Genomic DNA, 19,538 nt, shown 5'->3' with positions numbered 1-19,538 from the left:
TCCACCAAATTACAGCCTTGTGGGATTGCTGGGTGCTGTCTCAAAGCACTTTCATTCCCAGTAAACTGTACTATTTCATCGATTTGACGTACAGTGGCATTATATTGGACTCAGCCTGAATACCTGTCAGGCAGATCAGTGGCCACAGAAACACAACCACAAAAGTCACAACAATAAAACAGCTATGCTTTCCCTGCCCCAAGGCTCTGTGGAACACTGCTTCATCTTCTCATTATCATCATTATTAAAAGCTGCCACTTACTGACCAATTACTGTGTGCCAGTACTTTATAGCCACCTTTATACATTGTGCTGAGTAAGTACTTCATATGCACAATCTCATTTAATCCTCACGGTAAAACCACGTGAAGGCTGTAGAGCTGGTGCCCCTTTATTAAAAGGAGGCAATGTTTGGTCAAACTAATCTACAATCACCACTTACACTATTAAAGGAGAGCCCGCTAAATACAGCCAGGGGGAAATTCACCATGTTTCTAATCAACAGGCCAGCATTATTGATTATTTAATAAGTGCCCTTCCTTGCTCATTTCTTCCTTTGAAGCAGCCATTCAAAAACAGGAGGACCACCCATTTGGGAAGAGAAATAAGTCAAGTTCCTTGATCTTTATAACAGGAGGTGGAAAGGATGCCTGCTCATCTGGTAAACCATGTGCGTCACTCTCCAATCACAACGCGAAATACTGGAACCTCAGGCATGCATCCGAAGGCTCAGCCTTGGCTTGACTCCTCGTCAGAATCTGCCAAAAATCTAGCTGAACCGCTGATATTTGAGAAAGATATGCTAAATCTACACTCTTCTGAGTTATTTATGCGCTCTTCCTTTACAAAGTGAAATCACCACAAAGCAATTTACCTAGACCACATTAGCTCAGCTGCCCACAGAAATACTTTCACGAGTTGACCTCCATTATTACACCCTCAGCTCCTATTGAGAATCCTATAAAATATCGCCCTTTAAAGAACAGTAACACAATTTCCACAAAACAGCAATCGACGGCATTGATGGCATTTTCTAGTATGATTCTCAACATGCCTTACATAAATATTCCTCTTAGAATTTACTGCCCCCAAAACACTTATGCCTAGGGATGAAATGGCATCCTTGCTTTATCTGACAACAATCCCGTGCCCCACCCGGTTTCCCTTTGTGCCCTGGTTTCCAGGAAGCTCTGTACTAAATTTAGTGCTTAATTGTAGCCACTCTCACACAGATCAACATACACGTATCTCTTTCTGCCTTCAAAAGAGAACATTTTCCCTGTCAGTTGCTTTACTTACTTTTTTCCCCTAATGACCAAATACTACATGGTCATTATACAAAATACGGAAAGTAGAGAAAGATATAAAGCAGCAAAAGACGCAAAGCAGTGAGAAAAATGATTTCAAAAGGCTTCCCATCTCTTTTTTAAAATCTGATTTCGCTGTCTGGACCTGCGCCTGCTTTCATGCATACATTTATTGGCATACAGTTTATTTTGGGGAGCAGGTAACTCCTGGCTCCTGGAGCCTCAGAAGAGGTTGTGCTGGACGCCGGTTCTGCGTAGCAGAGCGAGGAGTGAACAGAGGCACAGAATACAAAGGCTGGATGTGTCTGGAATAACAGACACTGGAACTAGAAAGGAGCCTCAGGGATCATCTGATCTAACCCCTTCATGTTTCAAAGAAAGAGCCCCATTCTCCCCGGGCCAGGCTCCTCGCTCGCCATCCTAGTGCTCACCTAGTGAGCAGCATCACTCATCTGACTGGTCTAAGTGCCGGAACTTTCACTGGGTCACATTGACAGTGGATGGAGTGGCCCGGCATCAGAAGGCACATGCGCCCACCACATGCCCTCTTGGCTCCCCTTCTTCTACAGAGCCGGCCAGCCGGGCCAGGCGATGCCGGGTCTGCTCTGCAAGTCCTGCCGGCTCTCTCAGCACTCCCGCCGGGGTGCCTGGAGCTCCTGGATGCCGTGCTCAGAGAGGGACAGTAAAACCTCTAGATTTAGATTTAACAGGAGGGAGAAGGCAGATCAGAGCCCTGGTTAGCAGGTACCAGCCCAGCCTTAAAAATCGAGCAGAATGTTGTTTCCCCTGTGGCTTCAGGTCCTTGTGCATGTCCCTCTGCCCTCCCTCAGGGAGGAGTGGAGGCTGGCAGGCTGGATCCAGACGTTCCTAGATGCCTGGCTATCCCCTCACTTAACAGCACCGAAAGCTCCCTCCAGTATCTAAGAGGGAGGTGAGGCTCTGCAGAGCACAGAACACCCCGCTCACTAAGAAGGAAGACAAACGCTCAGTGAAAGACTCAAGGAATAGAAAAGATATGATTGTACTCTTCAAAAATTAGAAGCATAAGATTCTAAAAGGATGACTGCTCAAGGAATTTGAAGGCCAATTATTTTTTTAATGTTGAAAAATGTAGGTGACTATAGAGTCCAGCCCAGTAAAGTTGGAAACGTAGGCTGATTTTCAGATATACCACAGTAATGGGCTGAATTTAAATTACAAATATTAAATAACTCTGACCAGAATCAAAGTGTAGCTTCCTAGAAAACGCTTCCTTTACCACTTAGTAAAGCTGGTTGTAAATCACCGAACCACAGAACTTTGAAGCTAGAAAGGATCACAGCTTTTATCCAGTCTTACCAATGTTTAAGAATAATCTTAAAAAGCAATCTCCTAAAAACACGATCATAAATTATATCCGTACCCAGGCAGCAGGAAACTGTATACAGAGTACACGCAAGAGGAGTCGTCTGCTTTAAAGAGGCATTACAGAAAGCACCTCTGGGTTCAGTTTTTGCTTGGATGACATAAACCCAAACCCCTAGTCTTGCCAAGTACTTCTAAAAACCTCTGACCTATAAAAATTTTGAAATGGTAATTTCTGAAGCAACCTAACCTCTATTTCCCAAGAATGTTTCCACCCCTCTCTGCCCTGCTCCCCATGGCATGGGGATGAACAGACAGGCAGCATGCACAGCCCGAATAAAACCTCAGAGAAGGGAGAGGGCGGGAAGAGTTCCCCACATTCTCTTTGGCCTGTGGCTGGACACGCCCTGTGATATTTGGGCAAATGCTAATCCCCACTGCTTATCGACTGTACCTTGTTCTGGGGCAGTGGGGAACCGAAGACAAGTTACAGACACAGCCTGTGTCCTCAGGAGGATTACGGTCTGTCTGGGCAGACAGGCACTAGACAAGGTGTGTGGCTCAGAGGATCCAAGGGTTGAAAAAGGCTTTGTGGAGATGGAATAGCTGAGCGGAGACTTAACTGATGACCGGAAATTGGAAGAGCAGAAACGTGAGTACTCCACCACCGCAGCCTTGCAAACACCTGCACATGTGATTTTTCAAATGATGCCTAGAAAAATGTATACCTTGAAAGAAACATTTTTGCAACAACGAAGAAATACAAATCTAATTCTAATCAAATGACACAGTGGTCACCATTTCATTCACCGCAGAATGTGGCTTCTTGGGCAAGCACACATACCAACAACACTTAGTCTTTGTTGCAGGTGTATGTGTGTATATGTGGAAGGGAAGGGGATAGCAAGGATTAGTGGACAGAAAGGCCTAGGGCAGCCAGCAGACCAACTATTATTTTCCTCCTTATACAATTAAAGAAAACATACTTGAAAGAACTTCAATACTGAGATAAGTTGTGTGAGTGGTACTGAACTGCCGGATGCGGATGCCGCCTTCCCCAGGCTGAAAGCAGACAGCACCAATTAAAATTCCACCAGCAGACTTCCAAACGTCAGAATAATCTTTTAGTGAGCTCCCCTCTGACCTCTATAAAATAGATAGACATGAGAAGAAATTAGGGGCAATTATTCATTCTATGAAAAATTAACCCCTGAATGAGAGACCACAAACCGAGACAAAGAGGATCTTTGTTTTCTGAGATCACGGACAATGCTTTGCATTTTGTGGTAGAATTATCACAAAAGGGGCACAAGGAAGCTAAGTACCAGATGACATGGAATCAGAGATCGCTTTCTGATCGTCATGACTCATCACTGACATTCCACCAAGTCGGTCCCAGAATTTACTTGAATGAAACATAAACAAAATTTCCAATATCTGGATGACCAACAACGCAGGCAGTGTCATGTGCAGTCTCTAAGCTCTATACCCATTATTCTAGAATGGTACATAAAATATTTTTACATGTACTCTTTACATAACTCAGTCCCCCAACCAGACCTCCTGTCACTACAGTGTGAAACCACGGGGGCATCCTTGACTTTTCATCCTCTCCTTTTAGGCCGTTACCAAGTCTTATCAATTTTCCCTATGACGAGTCCCTGCCAATTCCTTCCTCTCCATCCCTGAGAGCTCCTGGCATCTGTATTTCTGTGTCTGCCTGAGCGGTCCCTCTGACCCCAGGTTCCCTCCACCCCATATCCCACCCCAGACATCTTATACTCACCTGCCAGGTGAATCCTCCCCAAATTTGTTTGCATAATGTCACTGCCTTGCTCAAAAACCTTCAGTGACTCTTCCTTCCACATCAGATCTAAATTGTCTGGTTTTCAAAGTTCTCCATGACTGTCCCTAACCCCACCCACACACTGGTCCTCTCCTCTGTGTGTGACTTACACCCTCCCCCAAGGGAGGCTCCTAGCCTTGCCGCCCCACAAGTAGCCATGCTCCTCTTCTTGCCTCCATATCTTTGCTCACTTGCTCCAGGCATCTCACTCCTCAGCTCCCCCTCCTACCTCACTCAGATACACAGACTGGGGCTCAAATCCCAGGTCTGAAACCTGTTAGCTGTTTGACCTACACGTGTTGAATGAATTAACTTCTCTGAGCTCCAGTTTCCAAGTTCCTCAGATGAGAATAATGGGATCTCACTGGTCTGCAGTGAGAACTGAGAGACTAGACATGCTGGTATGCAGTAAGTACCTAATCAGTGTTCGTTTTCTTTGTCTCCCCTTCCTCAATCAAATCCTGCTTATCCAGCCCCAGCCCCTTCCTGAAATGCTTTGCTAAAAATGGCAAACCACTCAGCCGTGCAGACTGGAGCCAGAACAGCCCCGTGAGCCATGTCAACACAAACATGCAGTTGCGCATCCCACCAGACCTGGTACCTCTGAGACTGAGGGGTGTGGCAGGAGCACTGGATGAAGTGCGGATTCAATCCAGCCACGGAATGTAGATTCCACAGGATTGGTCAGGTCTCTCTGCAAATCTGCACCCTTGTCTGGTCCGTACTTCTGACTCCCTTAACCACAGCATGCCACAGACGGAGCCGAAGTCACGGGTCTGATCCCCTGTCCAGGAGCCTGGACGGGCACTGTGGCTCAGGATCGGGGTGGGGAGCAGAGACTGGCAGAAATTTTGTTTTCCAGGACTGGACATAGATGAGCGGAATGAGTATTATCAGCACAGACTCACCCAAGGAGCCGCTCTGGGAAGTCAGAGCTGTCGCTATCTCAGGCCCAACAGAGGAAACGGTGAAACCTGCTCTCCTTGAAGAGTTGTTCCTTCCTTCAGCACGTGCCGTTTTGGGTTGTGCCGTGGAGTTTCCTGGAGCATCGGAAGAAGCATGGCTGTCTCTGGGGGTCTGAGTCTCCACACCCTCGCTGGAGGCTGCTGTCGAAAAGTTCATTTGATTGTGATCAGCAGTGATGTTTTCTACGTGCAGGTCAGTGTTACTTTCTGGCGAGTCGTCCCTTACCGTAGCTGAAAGAATCAGAAAACGGACCCGTGAGAACTTGCCGGCTTCTGAAAAGAGAAGTAAACCTTTAGAAAAGACGCCATGAGCAGATATATCAGTAAAGAAGGGACTTCAAGTAGAATAATCCTACCCTTCTTTGTTTCCCCACCGTAATTATTCTTGCAATCCAATGAAAGAAATTATGAAGCAACTATACAATGTAGGATTAAAATTTACAGTAAGTGGAATAAATGATGAAAACGGATAGAAAGAGATGAACATGGGGGCTCGGGGAAGAGCACCTGCACTGCTGGAGTCTGGCAGGCTTGGAGAGCGCTGCGAAGGGCAGAGCTCGGGTGTGAGCAGAGGAAAGGAGGCACTTCATGAGCACCGAGGCTGGGACCTGTGCCTCCTGGGTGGCAGGAGGGGAAAAGTTGGCTTTTTAATCCTGACACCTATTTTCGTAGGCAGGAGGTGGGACATGCACGATTCTGAAAAAACATGTGAAGGGTTTGGCAATCTTGTCAAAACCTTAGTAATGCAAATAGGCTTGATGCAGTAATTTTGTTTTCTTTGAATCTACCCTAAGGAAATACTCAAGAACGTGGACAAAGATTTAGCTGCACAGATGTTCATCACATTATTGTTTACAATAGTCAAAAAGAATCCGAGGGAGGGAAGAAGGAAAAGAAGGAAGGAAGAAAGAGGAGAAAGAAAGGGAAGGAAGGAAGGAAGAAAGAAAGCAAGCTAAAAATCTCATAGAGATCAGTTAAACCACTTGCAATATATCCAGATAAAAGGATACTATGTGTCATTAAAATATTATAAAATAAAGATATTCTACAAGTATTATTGAGTTAAAACAATAGGCTTAAAAATAGATTTTACAGTATGATCTCATTTTGTTAAAAAATGATAAAAGCAATCACACATGTGTGTATGTGCCAGACAGTGATGTAAGCGCATGACATGCACTTATTCATATAACCCTTGCACGAAGTCAGAGGTCGGTGCTCTTCTTCTCCCCATTTTGCAGGGGAGGCAGAGGAGGCCCAGGGAGCTCATGCCCCTTGCCCAGGTCACCAGGCAGCCTCTCCAGCCCAAGCCCCCCAGCTCTCGGCTGTGCTGAGCTGGAAGGATGAAGAGCTGGAGAGGAGTGTTAGAGCAAAGCCTCCTGTTCTCCCTTATGTCCAGTTCGGGGGAGCTGAGGAAATATTGCTTCTTAGTAGGGACTGTTACTTGAAATTCATAAATTAGAAATGAATTCATATTAGTCAGAAAATATGTTTAAATGATCATTTGCTCCTGTATCGCCCAAGATGAAGGCAAAGAGAGCATCAGTTAAAAACGTTGTGAGGATGAAGTTCCACTTGAGGGTAAACTGGGCACAGAAGAAGTCATCTATATCACTGAGTGTCATTTGTTAAGGCAGGGGGTTCAGAGTCAGAGCAGGTGGGTAGGACGCCCAAGTTCAACCTGAGAAAGCTACCCCGTTATGCACATGGCACGGCCACAGCTTGGAAGCCAGAGCCCGGCCACGGCTAGGGGTGCTGGGCCCCTGAAGGATAACACCAAAATCCAAACAGCATCTAAGAGCTGTTTCCCCAAACAGCCAGCCTAATATGGAAGTGAATATGGAAGACATGCTCACGAGTTTAATGAGTTTCTAGAGAGAGCAGTGACAAGGACAAGGACCACTGGAAGTTATCACTGATTCCATGGCTCCTTGAAAAACACATTTTCATTTTCCCCATTTGAGAATGATATTTTTCTTTCTACTTAGGATGAGGAGCTGTGGGCACTGTAGAGAAACCTCTGCAGGGATGAATGAAGTCACTTCTATCTATATGAGTCAGGCAAAAATGGCCCAAACACCTGACCAGTCCAGGCTGCTGGCAGAACCTACAGTTTGGCTTAAAATATCACACATGCACACACACACACATACACACACACATAGCCCAAAAGGAACAAGCTATCTTCTAGATCAGCACTGTCCAAGAGATATATAAAGTGAGCCACAAATGCAAGCCACATATGTAACTTTAAATTTTCTAGTAGCCATATTTTAAAAAGTAAAAAGAAACAGGTGAAATTAATTTTAATAAATGTTTTATTTAATCCGATATATTCAAAACAGTACCACTGAAAAATGTAATCAATATAAAAAATTATCGAGATATTTTGCATTCTTTTTCTGGTATTAAAATCCAGTAAGTATATTACTAGCTAAACTTCAAGAGCTCAACAACCACATATAGGCAGTGGCTACCATATTGGACAGTGTAGTTCTAGATCAATGGTTCTCAACATTTTCCCACTCTGGTCCATTCCTACCAGAAGCAGTGGGGTTGGAAGGGTGGTGATTATAAAAACTTCCACAAGAGATTCTGACAAACTTTCCTAAGGGAATCATTTCCTCCCAAAGTCCCTTGAGAATTACTGTTTTCATGCTTCCTATTCTGTTTCCTGTAAGTGATAATTAACAGAAGCTTCCTGAAGGGGGAGGGAAGTTGTCCAGGCATCTGGGTTCCTCTGAGGCCCAGCCCCAGACAGGCAAGGCCCACATTCAGCTGGAAATGGGATGTGGAGGGGTGTTTCCAGGGGAAGCCTCCAAGTCCATAAATTGAACTTGAGACTCTGGGTTTACGGACAACAGTGACCCATGAGGCATGTTCCCTTTGTTCTTCCTATCTGAGCCACCAAGGCAAGTTGCCCTCCTGAGAGGAGGTGAAAGGATTTGAGGATGCTCTCTCTATCCTCTTGGTCAACTGGACACAATGAAAAAAAATTATTCTCAAAAGGAGCCAGAAATAAGTGATTGTGGGGAGGCAGAAGGGACTCAAAACCCACGCCACAAAGCTGGAAAGCCATGAGCAAAGGCAAGAAAATGAATTTAGCTCTACTAAGCCTTAAGAAAAGTGTGAGACTTGGCCATTGGTGAGCCTGGCTGGGCCTCTGAGGAAGCAGCAATGTCCCCTTCTTCAGGGAACAAGGAGTGAAAGGCCCAGACCCTAGTCAGCTCTAGAAATTCCACTGCAGTCTCCAAAAGGAAAAGAATGGCCACACGAAGACAGCACGTGGCTAACACTGAACCATGCTCTCTCCCTGGAGGGGTGACTAAAGATGGAAGCAGGAAATAAACGCACACTATAAACAAAACCAAAAGGCAGACTATAGTCCTGCAGTATTCCAAATAACCCTGTCACTAAAAACAACTAAAAATGCTGAATAAAAAATTTTGTTTTAAATATTTCTAAATGCATTGCTGAGTTGCCAAGTAAGTGAAGAATCAAATCTTCTGAGGCCAAAAAATGAACCCAGAGCCAGAATTCAGAGAGGTGAGCTCACTGTGAAGTTGGCAGCTGCCCTGGGGCATCTGCTCAATACTTGTGACCTTGAACTTCTGTTCTGATGGTCACGGGGGTGCAGAAGATAGGAGATAAAACTCTCAGGAAGGGAGTCTGAAAGAAAATCCTGGCTAAAGCAGGGACCCCCAAAGGCCATACCTTGGGTATAAAGCAAATAGAAACAAAGCCACCCTTTAGAAGGCAACAGCAAGGAAAGCTGGCCCTTCAAGCTTGGTTTTAGGTGAAAGAAAAATAAATCTCACCCAAGAATTTGTAACCATAAACCTAGTCCTCACGTGGGTGTGCAGCACAAATCACATTACCTATGTGGTCTAAACCTTAAGCCAAGAACTTATTTAAAAGTGGCTCTGAACCTTGTGAATATACTAAAAACCACTGAGTTATACACTTTAAACAGGTGAGCTTTCTGGTATGTAAATTCAAATACACACACACACATCCTGTTAACAGTGAGGAAAAAGTGGCCCTGATATACAGTGCCTCCAGATATTTGGCAGCAACAAATTTGAAAGCTCTCTAGATGAACATACCTTCAACCCAATTTTATCACTTACTGATAAAATTCTCAGGAATAAGAGATTACAGTCAAAAATCACAAAACATACAAAGAAAAAAGGCATCCACGAGCAAAAGTCAGCAAACTAGACAAGCAAAGACTTCAAATACTGGAATTATCAGACACTTTTATATATAAAACTACATGAAAAGAAATAAGAATAAATTGAAAATGAAAGAAAAAGAGACTATACATAATGACCAAAAAGATTTGAAAGAAATCTAAGTGGAAATGCTGGAAATGAAAAAATATAATAATTGAAATTAGGAAACTCAACAGCATATTAGATATGGCTGAAAAGAGAATTAAGAATTAGAAGACAGATGACAAGGGAATGCCCAGAGATGAAAATATAGAAAATATGAAAAAGAAGTGAAGAAACAAGGAAGATAGAGCGAAAAGGTCCAACGTATATCTAACTGGAGTTCTCGGGGGGGGGGGGAGGGAAGGAAAAATGGCAATATTCAAAAAAGTAACTAATGGCTAAGAATTTTCCAGAACTGATAAAAAGTACGACTCCTCAGACCAACAAACCTTTAGGAGGCTAAATAAAAAAGACATATAACCCATATCATAGTGAAACTGCAGAAAACCAGACAAAAACTATGTCTTAAAAACAACCAGAGGAAAAAAATACAAACCATCTACTGAAGATGACAATTAGACTAACAGCTGATTTCTCAATGGCAACAATGGAAGCCAAAAGACAGTGGATAAATACTTTCAACGTGCTGAGGGAGAAAAAACTGGAATGGTATACTTGGCAAAACTATCTTTCAAAAATATCTTGAGATTATCTTTCAAAATAGAAACATTTTTGGTTTTAAATATTTTAATTATATTAAACTCCACTAAAGGAAATTATGGAGAATTTATTTCAAGTAGAAGAAGAGCAATCCTAGAAGGAAGTTATAAGATGCAAGAAAAGGGGCCGGCTGCATGGCTGAGTGGTTAAGTTCGCATGCTCCACTTTGGCAGCCCTGGTTTGCCACTTCAGATCCTGGGTACAGACATGGCATCGCTCATCAAGCCATGCTGAGGCAGGGTCCCACATAGGACAACCAGAAGGACCTACAAGTAAAATATACAATTATGTACTGGGGGGCTTTGGGGAGAAGAAGAAGAAAAAAAAAAAAGATTGGCAACAGATTTTAGCTCAGGTACCAATCTTTAAAAAAAAAAAAAAAGATGCAAGAAAAAATAACGAGCAAAGAAAATAGTAAATATGTGCAAATCCAATGAAACATTGAATTTATAAAATAGTAATTTCTCATTTGTGGGATTAATAAAAGAAGACAGAGAAAATTCTGGATAACAATAGCACATAAGTCAGGAGGGCATGATCAGAATCATGTTGCATAGGAGAGGGGTAACTTTGAGTTGTGTCAAAAATGCATTTTAAGGTTTCTCAAACTGACTGTAAAGAATAGAAATAGAGTGCATCAACTTCCAAACTGAGAGCTTGGAATGATGCAAAATTTCCATAGAGAGAAATCAATGAATATTGCCTAAAACCAAAACAAAGAAATCAATAAATAGCAATATAAGCAAGCTATTTAGAGATATGGACATAATTACTAAAAGAATCAGTTAAAAGGGTTGAAAGGGGTTGATTCTGGGAATCAGAAAATGATGATTGTAGGAGTGGTCAAGGTTTTTATAACAGCCTTATAAAATATACTTCATCTTTCAACTATGTATGAGTTTGATAAAAATTAAATTTTAAAAAAGTTGAATAACAAACCAGGGTAAATGTCTGCAGTACATGATAAAAGTTCAGCATTCTTTTTTTTTTTTTTAAGATTTTATTTTTTCCTTTTTCTCCCCAAAGCCCCCCCAGTACATAGTTGTATATTCTTCGTTGTGGGCCCTTCTAGTTGTGGCATGTGGGACGCCGCCTCAGCATGGTTTGATGAGCAGTGCCATGTCCGCACCCAGGATTCAAACCAACGAAACACTGGGCCGCCTGCAGCGGAGCGCGCAAACTTAACCACTCGGCCACGGGGCCAGCCCCCCAAGAGTTTAGCATTCTTAATACATGAAGAACTTTTTCAAATTCCTACAATGTACATCTCACAGACAAAGAACACGAATGTGCAATTCACAAAAGGAAATATCTGTGTGGAGAATAAAAACACCAAAGTATTTTTGGAAAGAAATGAAATACAAATCCAAACTAGAAAAGACCTTTTTAAATTTTATATATTTAATTCTTTTTGCCTAGCAAATTGGCAAAGATTTTAAAGACGATAACATCTAACGTCATTGAAGGTACAGAAAAGGGCCATTGTCATACAATTTTGGTAAGAATGCAATTGGTATAGTCTTTTTGGTGAGAAATTTAGAAATCCATTGCAAAAGCCCTAAAAATAGACATATATTTTGACCTAGGAATTCCATTTCTGGAAATTAATTCTAAGGAAATTATTAAGGAAGTGCACAACGTTTTAGGTATAAGGAAGTTTATCACAGCATTGTTTATAATCATGACAATTGGAAAAAACCTAAATTTTTGCAATAGGGAGTTGGTGAACTTAATTATGACAACAAAACTTTAGAGGACTGACCAAAGCATATTACTGATACATTTTTAGATATGTATTATGCTCACTTTATCTTGTTAAGTGAAAACACAAATTACAAAATGGTACATATATCATACGACCCCATGTTCTTAAAAAAAAAAATGTGTTCCGTAAGAAAAAGAACAAACAAGGCTGGTATCTTGGTAAAAGGATTCTAGGTCTACCTGGAGCAGCCACCTTGTAATGGGCTTTCTTTGGTCCCCAGGCTGCCCCCTAAGGTAGGTGAAGCCTGTAGACTTTAAACATAAAGTTGGTTCCTGCAACTTGCTAACAACACCGTGTGTGGGTTTAGGCCCCAGTGCCATTTCTGAAACATAAGCATGCGAGTGGCCTTTGACTGCCCAGCTGAAGGACGAGTGAGTGTTTTGCATCTGGGCCCCTCCGCCTCTGGATGCCTCACTACCCTCAGCACCAGTCATGCCTGTAGCTGGTGCCCCAATCAAAGAGAGGTGCCGATGACCAGCTCTCCAGAGCAGCCAGAGGCAAGGCACACCCCTGGTCAGTGCTGCCACTGCTGGCCCTGCTGACCTCGGAAACCTGCTGGCTTGTGGTGTCACCTCCACCCTGTTCCCCTTAGTTACAGGGCCACAGCCGCCTGGATTGGTGAGAAGCTCTTACCTCTGGTGTCCCTCTTTATCCAGGGATCTTTCTCTTTCTTCTCCCAGGAACACAGGAGGCAACACGAAAAAGTTGCTTGCTTTACCCATACCTTGTGAATCTGTGTTCTCTATGCAAAGTCCTCTCATCTAGAAGAAATAGAGCCTGCTTCCAGCTCCAGGCCTGGATCTGAAAATTCAGTTCTTAAGAAGAGAGGCAGTGGGTAACATAACTCGCAGGCTGTGGGTAAAGTCAGGCTGTCTGGGTGAGACTTCTGGCTCTACCACTTACACGCCCTATGAGCTCAGGGGAGATACATAACTTCTCCATGCGTTGGCTCCTTTATCTGTAAGACAGGTATAATAACGGCACCTACCTCACTGGGCTGTAACACAGTGCACCCCTGTGAGAGCTTCGAACAGGACCTGGTACATGCTGAGTGCTACATACATAGCTATCAAATGGATTTAGGTCTTTCAACTTCTAACAAACAGATTTGGGATGAGATTGGCAGGCACTGCTAGTTAATCATGACTCTATCTCTCAATCCTTCTCCAGGCAGCAGGCGAGAGCTGGTCCAGAGGTGAAAGCCCCTGGACCGCCCAGGCCCGCGGGCCCTCCTGGAAGCGAGGTGTGTACTCTGATGAAAGGAGTGAAGCTGGCTGAGTGGCTGTTGGGCAGCTTGTGCCTCCAGCCCTGCTCCACGACATTCTCCTAGGACGCGCAGGGAGAACTTAGGGGGCACAGGGTAAGACGGCGGGGCTGCCTCAATGCATGACAAGTCCCTGACGTCACTGACCCAGGCTTCTGAAAGAACACTGTCCCACTGCCCCCTGTTTAACTCTGAGTGTCCTTCTATGTCTTTTATGGACTATGAACAATTCCTCAGAAAAGGGATTAACAAACCCCGCAGGCTGGGGCAGGCAGCACCCTAGCCCACCACCTCTGCCTCTCAAGGTCTCTTTGATGGTGAACATTCAAGTGCTTTACACCATTCCATGTTGCATCTCCCGGAGAACAATGGCTCAAATGCCAAAATCTTCATCGAAGCCCTAAGGACTAATCCTTTCGGAAGCCCTGAGTTGTTCAGGGTACTGTGGCTCAATGCTGCTTGTGGTGTGGCTCCCTATTCAGCACAAGTGCAGACCCTGAGTAGGAGAATAATTCGGTGGAAAGTGAACAGGACTCAACAGGGACCTGCCACATGCGGAGGAAGGTAGCAGGGAAGCTGCTCTTACTCTTGGTGGAGAGAGAAACGGTCCTGGAGAAACGGAGAGAAGAAGGATGCCTCAGGCCCTGGAGCCTGAGTCAGATGGAGGACAAGAGGCTGTGCCACACTCAGAGGCAGTCTCTGGGGTGGGAGGCGGGAACTCTGAGGCTCAGTGGGGCTGGCCCTCCACACCTCACCCATCCTTCTCCCCAGATGGTCAGGGACGGTTGCTCAAACCCCACTCATGTCCCGTGGCACCTGAACCACACCAACCAGCCTCGTATTAGAGTTTAGATGCCCCAGTTTCTCAGGTATCTTTTGAGCTAGAAAGATCATCCTTCCCCCTGCGCTCAGCTCCCTGTGTCAGGCCATCACTTTCCCTTGTACCATGAATGGAGATTAAATTAACAAGAGAGTTTTATTGCTTTGCTTGTTTTTTGTTTTTTTTTTTTTCCCAGTTGAGAACTTTCACTTCTGTAGTGTCTTAATGTTCCAAAACATCTGTTTGTGAACCAACATCATCAGGGATGCTAGCACAGCCCGGGAGTAGGATTTCCTAATTAGCAGCTGCTACAGAGTCAGCTCCTCGCCACCCACCCCATGATTTTGGGTTTTTCAACTCGCATTGTTTCTGAGCAGTGGGGTGGGCGTGTACAGGGAGTGTGTCGTGTCATCCAAAGAGGCAATTTCCTCCCGGAGGGCCCAGCCCGCCCCCACACTGCACCATTTACCGCTGTAGCAGGCCCTGTGTCAAGTGCTGCCAGCTAACATCTTGTGTTTCTGGGGCACTGAGTTGAAGCATGAGCCCCTTATTTTCACTTCCCTCCATTTAGATTTAGACATCACAAACACCCATTCAGTGCTTACCAAGTGCAAAGTGTTTCACATGCATTATCTCATTTAATGCGCATGATGGCAGGTCAAGTGGGTGTCATGGCACATGGAAACCAAGGGGCAGAAAGATTAAGTGTCTGTCACATGCTCAATGGTACAATCTGAACCCAGGTCTCGTTCCATCACACCCCAGCTTATTTGGTGACACGGGGCTTCAAGGCACTGACCAGCGAGCAGAGCCAAAAAAAATTCCCACTGGCCTTCAAACTTCAGCCCTAAATCCAACTGCACTGCCCTGTTTTTCCCCAAGAGGAATGAGACAGTGCTTATCACGGGCTTCAGGATAGCACAGACTTGGTTCAGCAACAGCTGCATGCTATTAGCTGGAAGACTGAGCAAGAGGACTTCTAAATCAGCTTCCAACTCAGAGATGAATTCCATGTGTAATGAAAAGAATGATAATAAAGAAAGAGTAGAGGTAGAATGGAGAATGAGTTCGAGGGACAAGAAAAGCCTGTTTTCGAAATGTGAAGTTTGGGGTGAGGTGGTAACTTCCAAGTGGAAGTGTCCAACAGGCAGTTAAAAATTGGGGACTATTGATTAGGAGGAAGGACAAGGACATGGCTTATGAAGGGAAAAGCGAAGGTCAAGGACTGAATTAAGGGAAAACTTGAATTTGGAGGGAGAAGAAGAGCCACGGAAAGAGACACAGATAACAAGAGAAGGATAGGATGAAATTAAAAGTAGGGGCCAAGAAGGCGGCGAGGGCTGAGATGCAGTGGAGAGGCCATGGACACCAGGCCTGCGAAAAGGCCAGAGACTAGTCAACCAAAGTCTCCAGCACTTTCTAGAATGTCACTTGGCAGATGGAAGATGAAGGTCAGATTGTTAGGGGTTAAGGCTCAGGAGGGAGAGGTTCTGGAACAGTAAAACACTGACCCCAGCTGCAAAATTCCCATTCCTACCTCCCCCTTAGATCGTTTCTGGGGTCCTCCACTTGGGAAACAGTCTCGGGAGAGCTGTGGGGCTGGGTGCCCTGTATCTACAACCAAACTAAGAGCTTGTTCTCTGAAAAGATAAACAAAATTGATAAGCCTTTAGCTAGACCCACCAAGAAAAAAAGAGAGAAGACTCAAATAAATACAATCAGAAATGAAGGAGATGTTACAACTGATACCACAGAAATACAACGGATCGTAAAAGACTACTATGAGCAATTACACAACAGCCAATTTGACAACCTAGAAGAAATGGATAAACTCCTGGAAACACACAGTTTACCAAAACTGAATTACAATGAAATAGAAAATCTGAACAGATCAATTACTAGCAAAGAGATGGAATCAGTAATCAAAAATCTCCCTACAAACAAAGTCCAGGACCAGACGACCTCACTGGGGAATTCTACCAAACATTCAAAGAAGAATTAGTACCAATCCTTCTCAAACTCTTCAAAAAAACAAAAGAGGAGGGAACTCTTTCAAACTCATTTTATGAGGCCAGCATTACTCTGATATCAAAACCAGACAAGGACACCACAAGAAAAGAAAATTACAGGTCAATATCCCTGATGAATACAAATAAAAAAATCTTCAACAAAACATTAGCAAACTGAACTCAACACTACATTAAAAGGATCATACACCATAATCCAGTGGGATTTATTCCAGGGATGCAAAGATCATTCAACATCCACAAATCAGTCAATGTGATACACCACATTAACAAAATGAAGAATAAAAATCATATGATCATCTCAATAGATGCAGACAAAGCATCTGACAAAATTCAAAATCCATTTAGGATAAAAACTCTCAACAAACCAGATATAGAGGGAACGTACCTCAACGTAATAAACGCCATATATGACAAGCCCACAGCTAACATCATACTCAATGGTGAAAAGCTGAAAGCTTTTCCTCTAAGATGAAGAACACGAGAAGGATGCCCACTCTCATCACTTTTATTCAACATAGTATTGGAAGTCCTAATCGGAGCAATTAGGCAAGAAAAAGAAACACAAGACATCCAAATTGGAAAGGAAGAAGTAAAACTGTCACTATTTGTAGATGACACGATATATATGGGAAACCCTAAAGACTCCATCAAAAACTGTTAGAACTAATAAATGAATCCAGTAAAGTCATAAGATACAAAATGAATACACAAAAATCTGTTGCGTTTCTATACACTAATAATGAACTATCAGAAAGAGAAATTAAGAACAATCCCATTTACAATTGCATCAAAAAGAATAAAATACCTATGGAATAAATTTAACCAAGGAGGTGAAAGTCCTGTATATTGAAAACTACAACACATGAATGAGAGAAACTGAAGAAGACACAAATAAACAGAAAGATATTCTGTGCTCATGGGTTGGAAGAATTAATATTGTTAAAATGTCCACATTACCCAAAGCAATAGATTCAATGCAATCCCTAACCAAATTCCATTGGCATTTTTCATAGAAATAGAACAAATAATCCTGAAATTTGTATAGAACCACAAAAGACCTCAAATAGCCAAAGCAATCTTCAGAAAGAAGAACAAAGCTGGAGGCATCACCCTCCCTGATTTCAAACTATATTACAAAGCTACAGTAATCAAAACAGTATAACATTGGCATAAAACGGACACATAGATCAATGGAACAGAATAGACAGCCCAGAAATAAACCCATGCGTATATGGTCAATTAATTTACAACAAAGGAGCCAAGACTATACAATGGGGAAAGGACAGTCTCTTCAACAAATGGTGCTAGGAAGACGGGACAGCCACATGCAAAAGAATGAAACTTGATCAATATCTTACACCAAACACAAAAATTAACTCAAAATGGATTAAAGACTTGAGTGTGAGACCTGAAACCATAAAACTCCTAGAAGAAAACATAAGCAGTAAGCTCCTTAACACAGGTCTTAGCAATGATTTTTGAATCTGATGGCAAAAGGAAAAGCAACAAAAGCAAAAATAAACAAGTGGGACCACATCAAACGAAAAAGCTACTGCATAGCAAAGGAAACCATCAACAAAATGAAAAGGCAACCTACTGAATGGGAGAAAATATTTGCAGATCATATATCTGATAAGGGGTTAATATCCAAAATATATAGAGAACTCATACCACTCAGTACTAAACAAACAACCCGATTAAAAAATGAGCAGAATATCTGAATACACATTTTTCCAAAGACATACAGATGGCCAACAGGCACATGAAAAGATACTCAGCATCACTAATCATCAAGGAAATTCAAACAAAAACCACAATGAGACATCACCTCACACCTGTTAGAAGTGCTATTATCAAAAAGACAAGAAATAAGTGTTGGTAAGGATGTGGAGAAAAGGGAACCCATGTGCACTGTTGGTGGGAGTGTAAATTGGTGCAGCCACTATGGAAAACAGTACGGAGGTTCCTCAAAAAATTAAAAATAGAACTACCATATGATCTAGCAATTCCACTTCTGAGTATTTATCTGAAGAAAATGAAAACACTAACTCAAAAAGATATATGCATCCTATGTTCATTGCCGTGTTATTTACAGTAGCCAAGATATGGGAATAACCTAAGTGTCCACTGATGGATGAATGGATAAAGAAAATACATACTGGAATATCATTCAGCCATAAAAATAAAGAATGAAATCTTGCCACTTGCAACAACACAGATGGACCTCGACGGCATTACGCTAAGTGAAATGTCAGACAGAGAAACACAAATACTATATGGTCCCTCTTATATGCAGAATTCAAAAAAACAACTTCACAGATAGAGAGAACAGATTGGGAGTGCCAGAGGTGGGGTTGGGGGGTGGGAGAAATAGATGAAGGGAGTCAAAAGGTAAAAAGAAAAATAAAATACACTGTTGTACGTACCAGCACAGATTCCTATACCTACGAAAGCTATGTGGTTTTTATGTATTTTTAAAGACTTTCCTAAGATTCTAGTGCTCAGACAGGGAGGGGAAAGAGACTTAAAAAAAAAAGGAGACTGTTACCTGCCTCCCTTTTTAATTCTTGTTTTGCTGTAATGAATGACCGTAAACCACAAGAGGAGCGGGGCACTGTCCACAGGAACTCTGACTGCTCCTATGAAATGAAGCTACCCTTTTGAACAGCTTCAAAATGAATTGAAAGGCTCCTATTCTCAGAGATCAAATTAAGACACCCCACACGTTTACAATCTGCAAAGCACTTTTTACGGGATAATTGAGGGGTCCTACATTATCTTCTTAGATCTGGACATTCAGAGTGGCAGGCACATTAGGAATTCTTGCTCCATTTCATAGAAGAGAAGACTGAGGTCACTGCCCAGGGCAACCCAGAAAATAAGTGGCAGAGCAGAGACTAGAGCCCAGCTCTTTCATTCCAGTGTCTTTCCTAATTAACCACACTCAAATAAAAAGCAGTGAGGACTGAGAAGAGAGCGGCTCAGCCGGCTCTTTCGAAACTAATTTATGGCATGCAGCCTGCTTCACTGGCTAGCATCCATAGTGCTTTGCATCATTCACTTGGACGGAAGTCGAGAAATCGGCTGGGTTGTCTTTGGTGCCCCCATCTCTCTCTCTAGGTGATCTCCACCCTTAAGGACCATAGCAACAAACCAGTCTGATTCTCAGATGATAGGACTGGGGCCCAAGAAGCCCTAGCAACAGTTCCAAATCCACACTACAGCCAGGGAGTGGCATTTATGAATTCAAAAAATGCTTAC

The 19,538-nt window shown here is 43.0% G+C and overlaps 1 protein-coding gene across 2 annotated transcripts in view; it reads right to left on the bottom strand.

Moving 5' to 3' along the window:
* HEG1 (heart development protein with EGF like domains 1) overlaps positions 1-19,538 on the bottom strand; it is an 85,851-nt gene that overhangs the window by 48,762 nt on the left and 17,551 nt on the right. For both annotated transcript variants that reach the window (XM_023623607.2, XM_023623608.2), the window contains exon 2: positions 5,405-5,692. In XM_023623607.2, the coding sequence (XP_023479375.2) occupies positions 5,405-5,692 (288 nt within the window). The remainder of the gene's footprint in view (positions 1-5,404; positions 5,693-19,538) is intronic.

Source organism: Equus caballus, chromosome 19 (genome assembly GCF_041296265.1).
Source record: "Equus caballus isolate H_3958 breed thoroughbred chromosome 19, TB-T2T, whole genome shotgun sequence".
Lineage (NCBI taxonomy): Eukaryota > Metazoa > Chordata > Mammalia > Perissodactyla > Equidae > Equus > Equus caballus.
The sequence above is the reverse complement of the archived record's forward strand: the minus strand, read 5'-3'. Positions and strand labels throughout refer to the sequence as shown.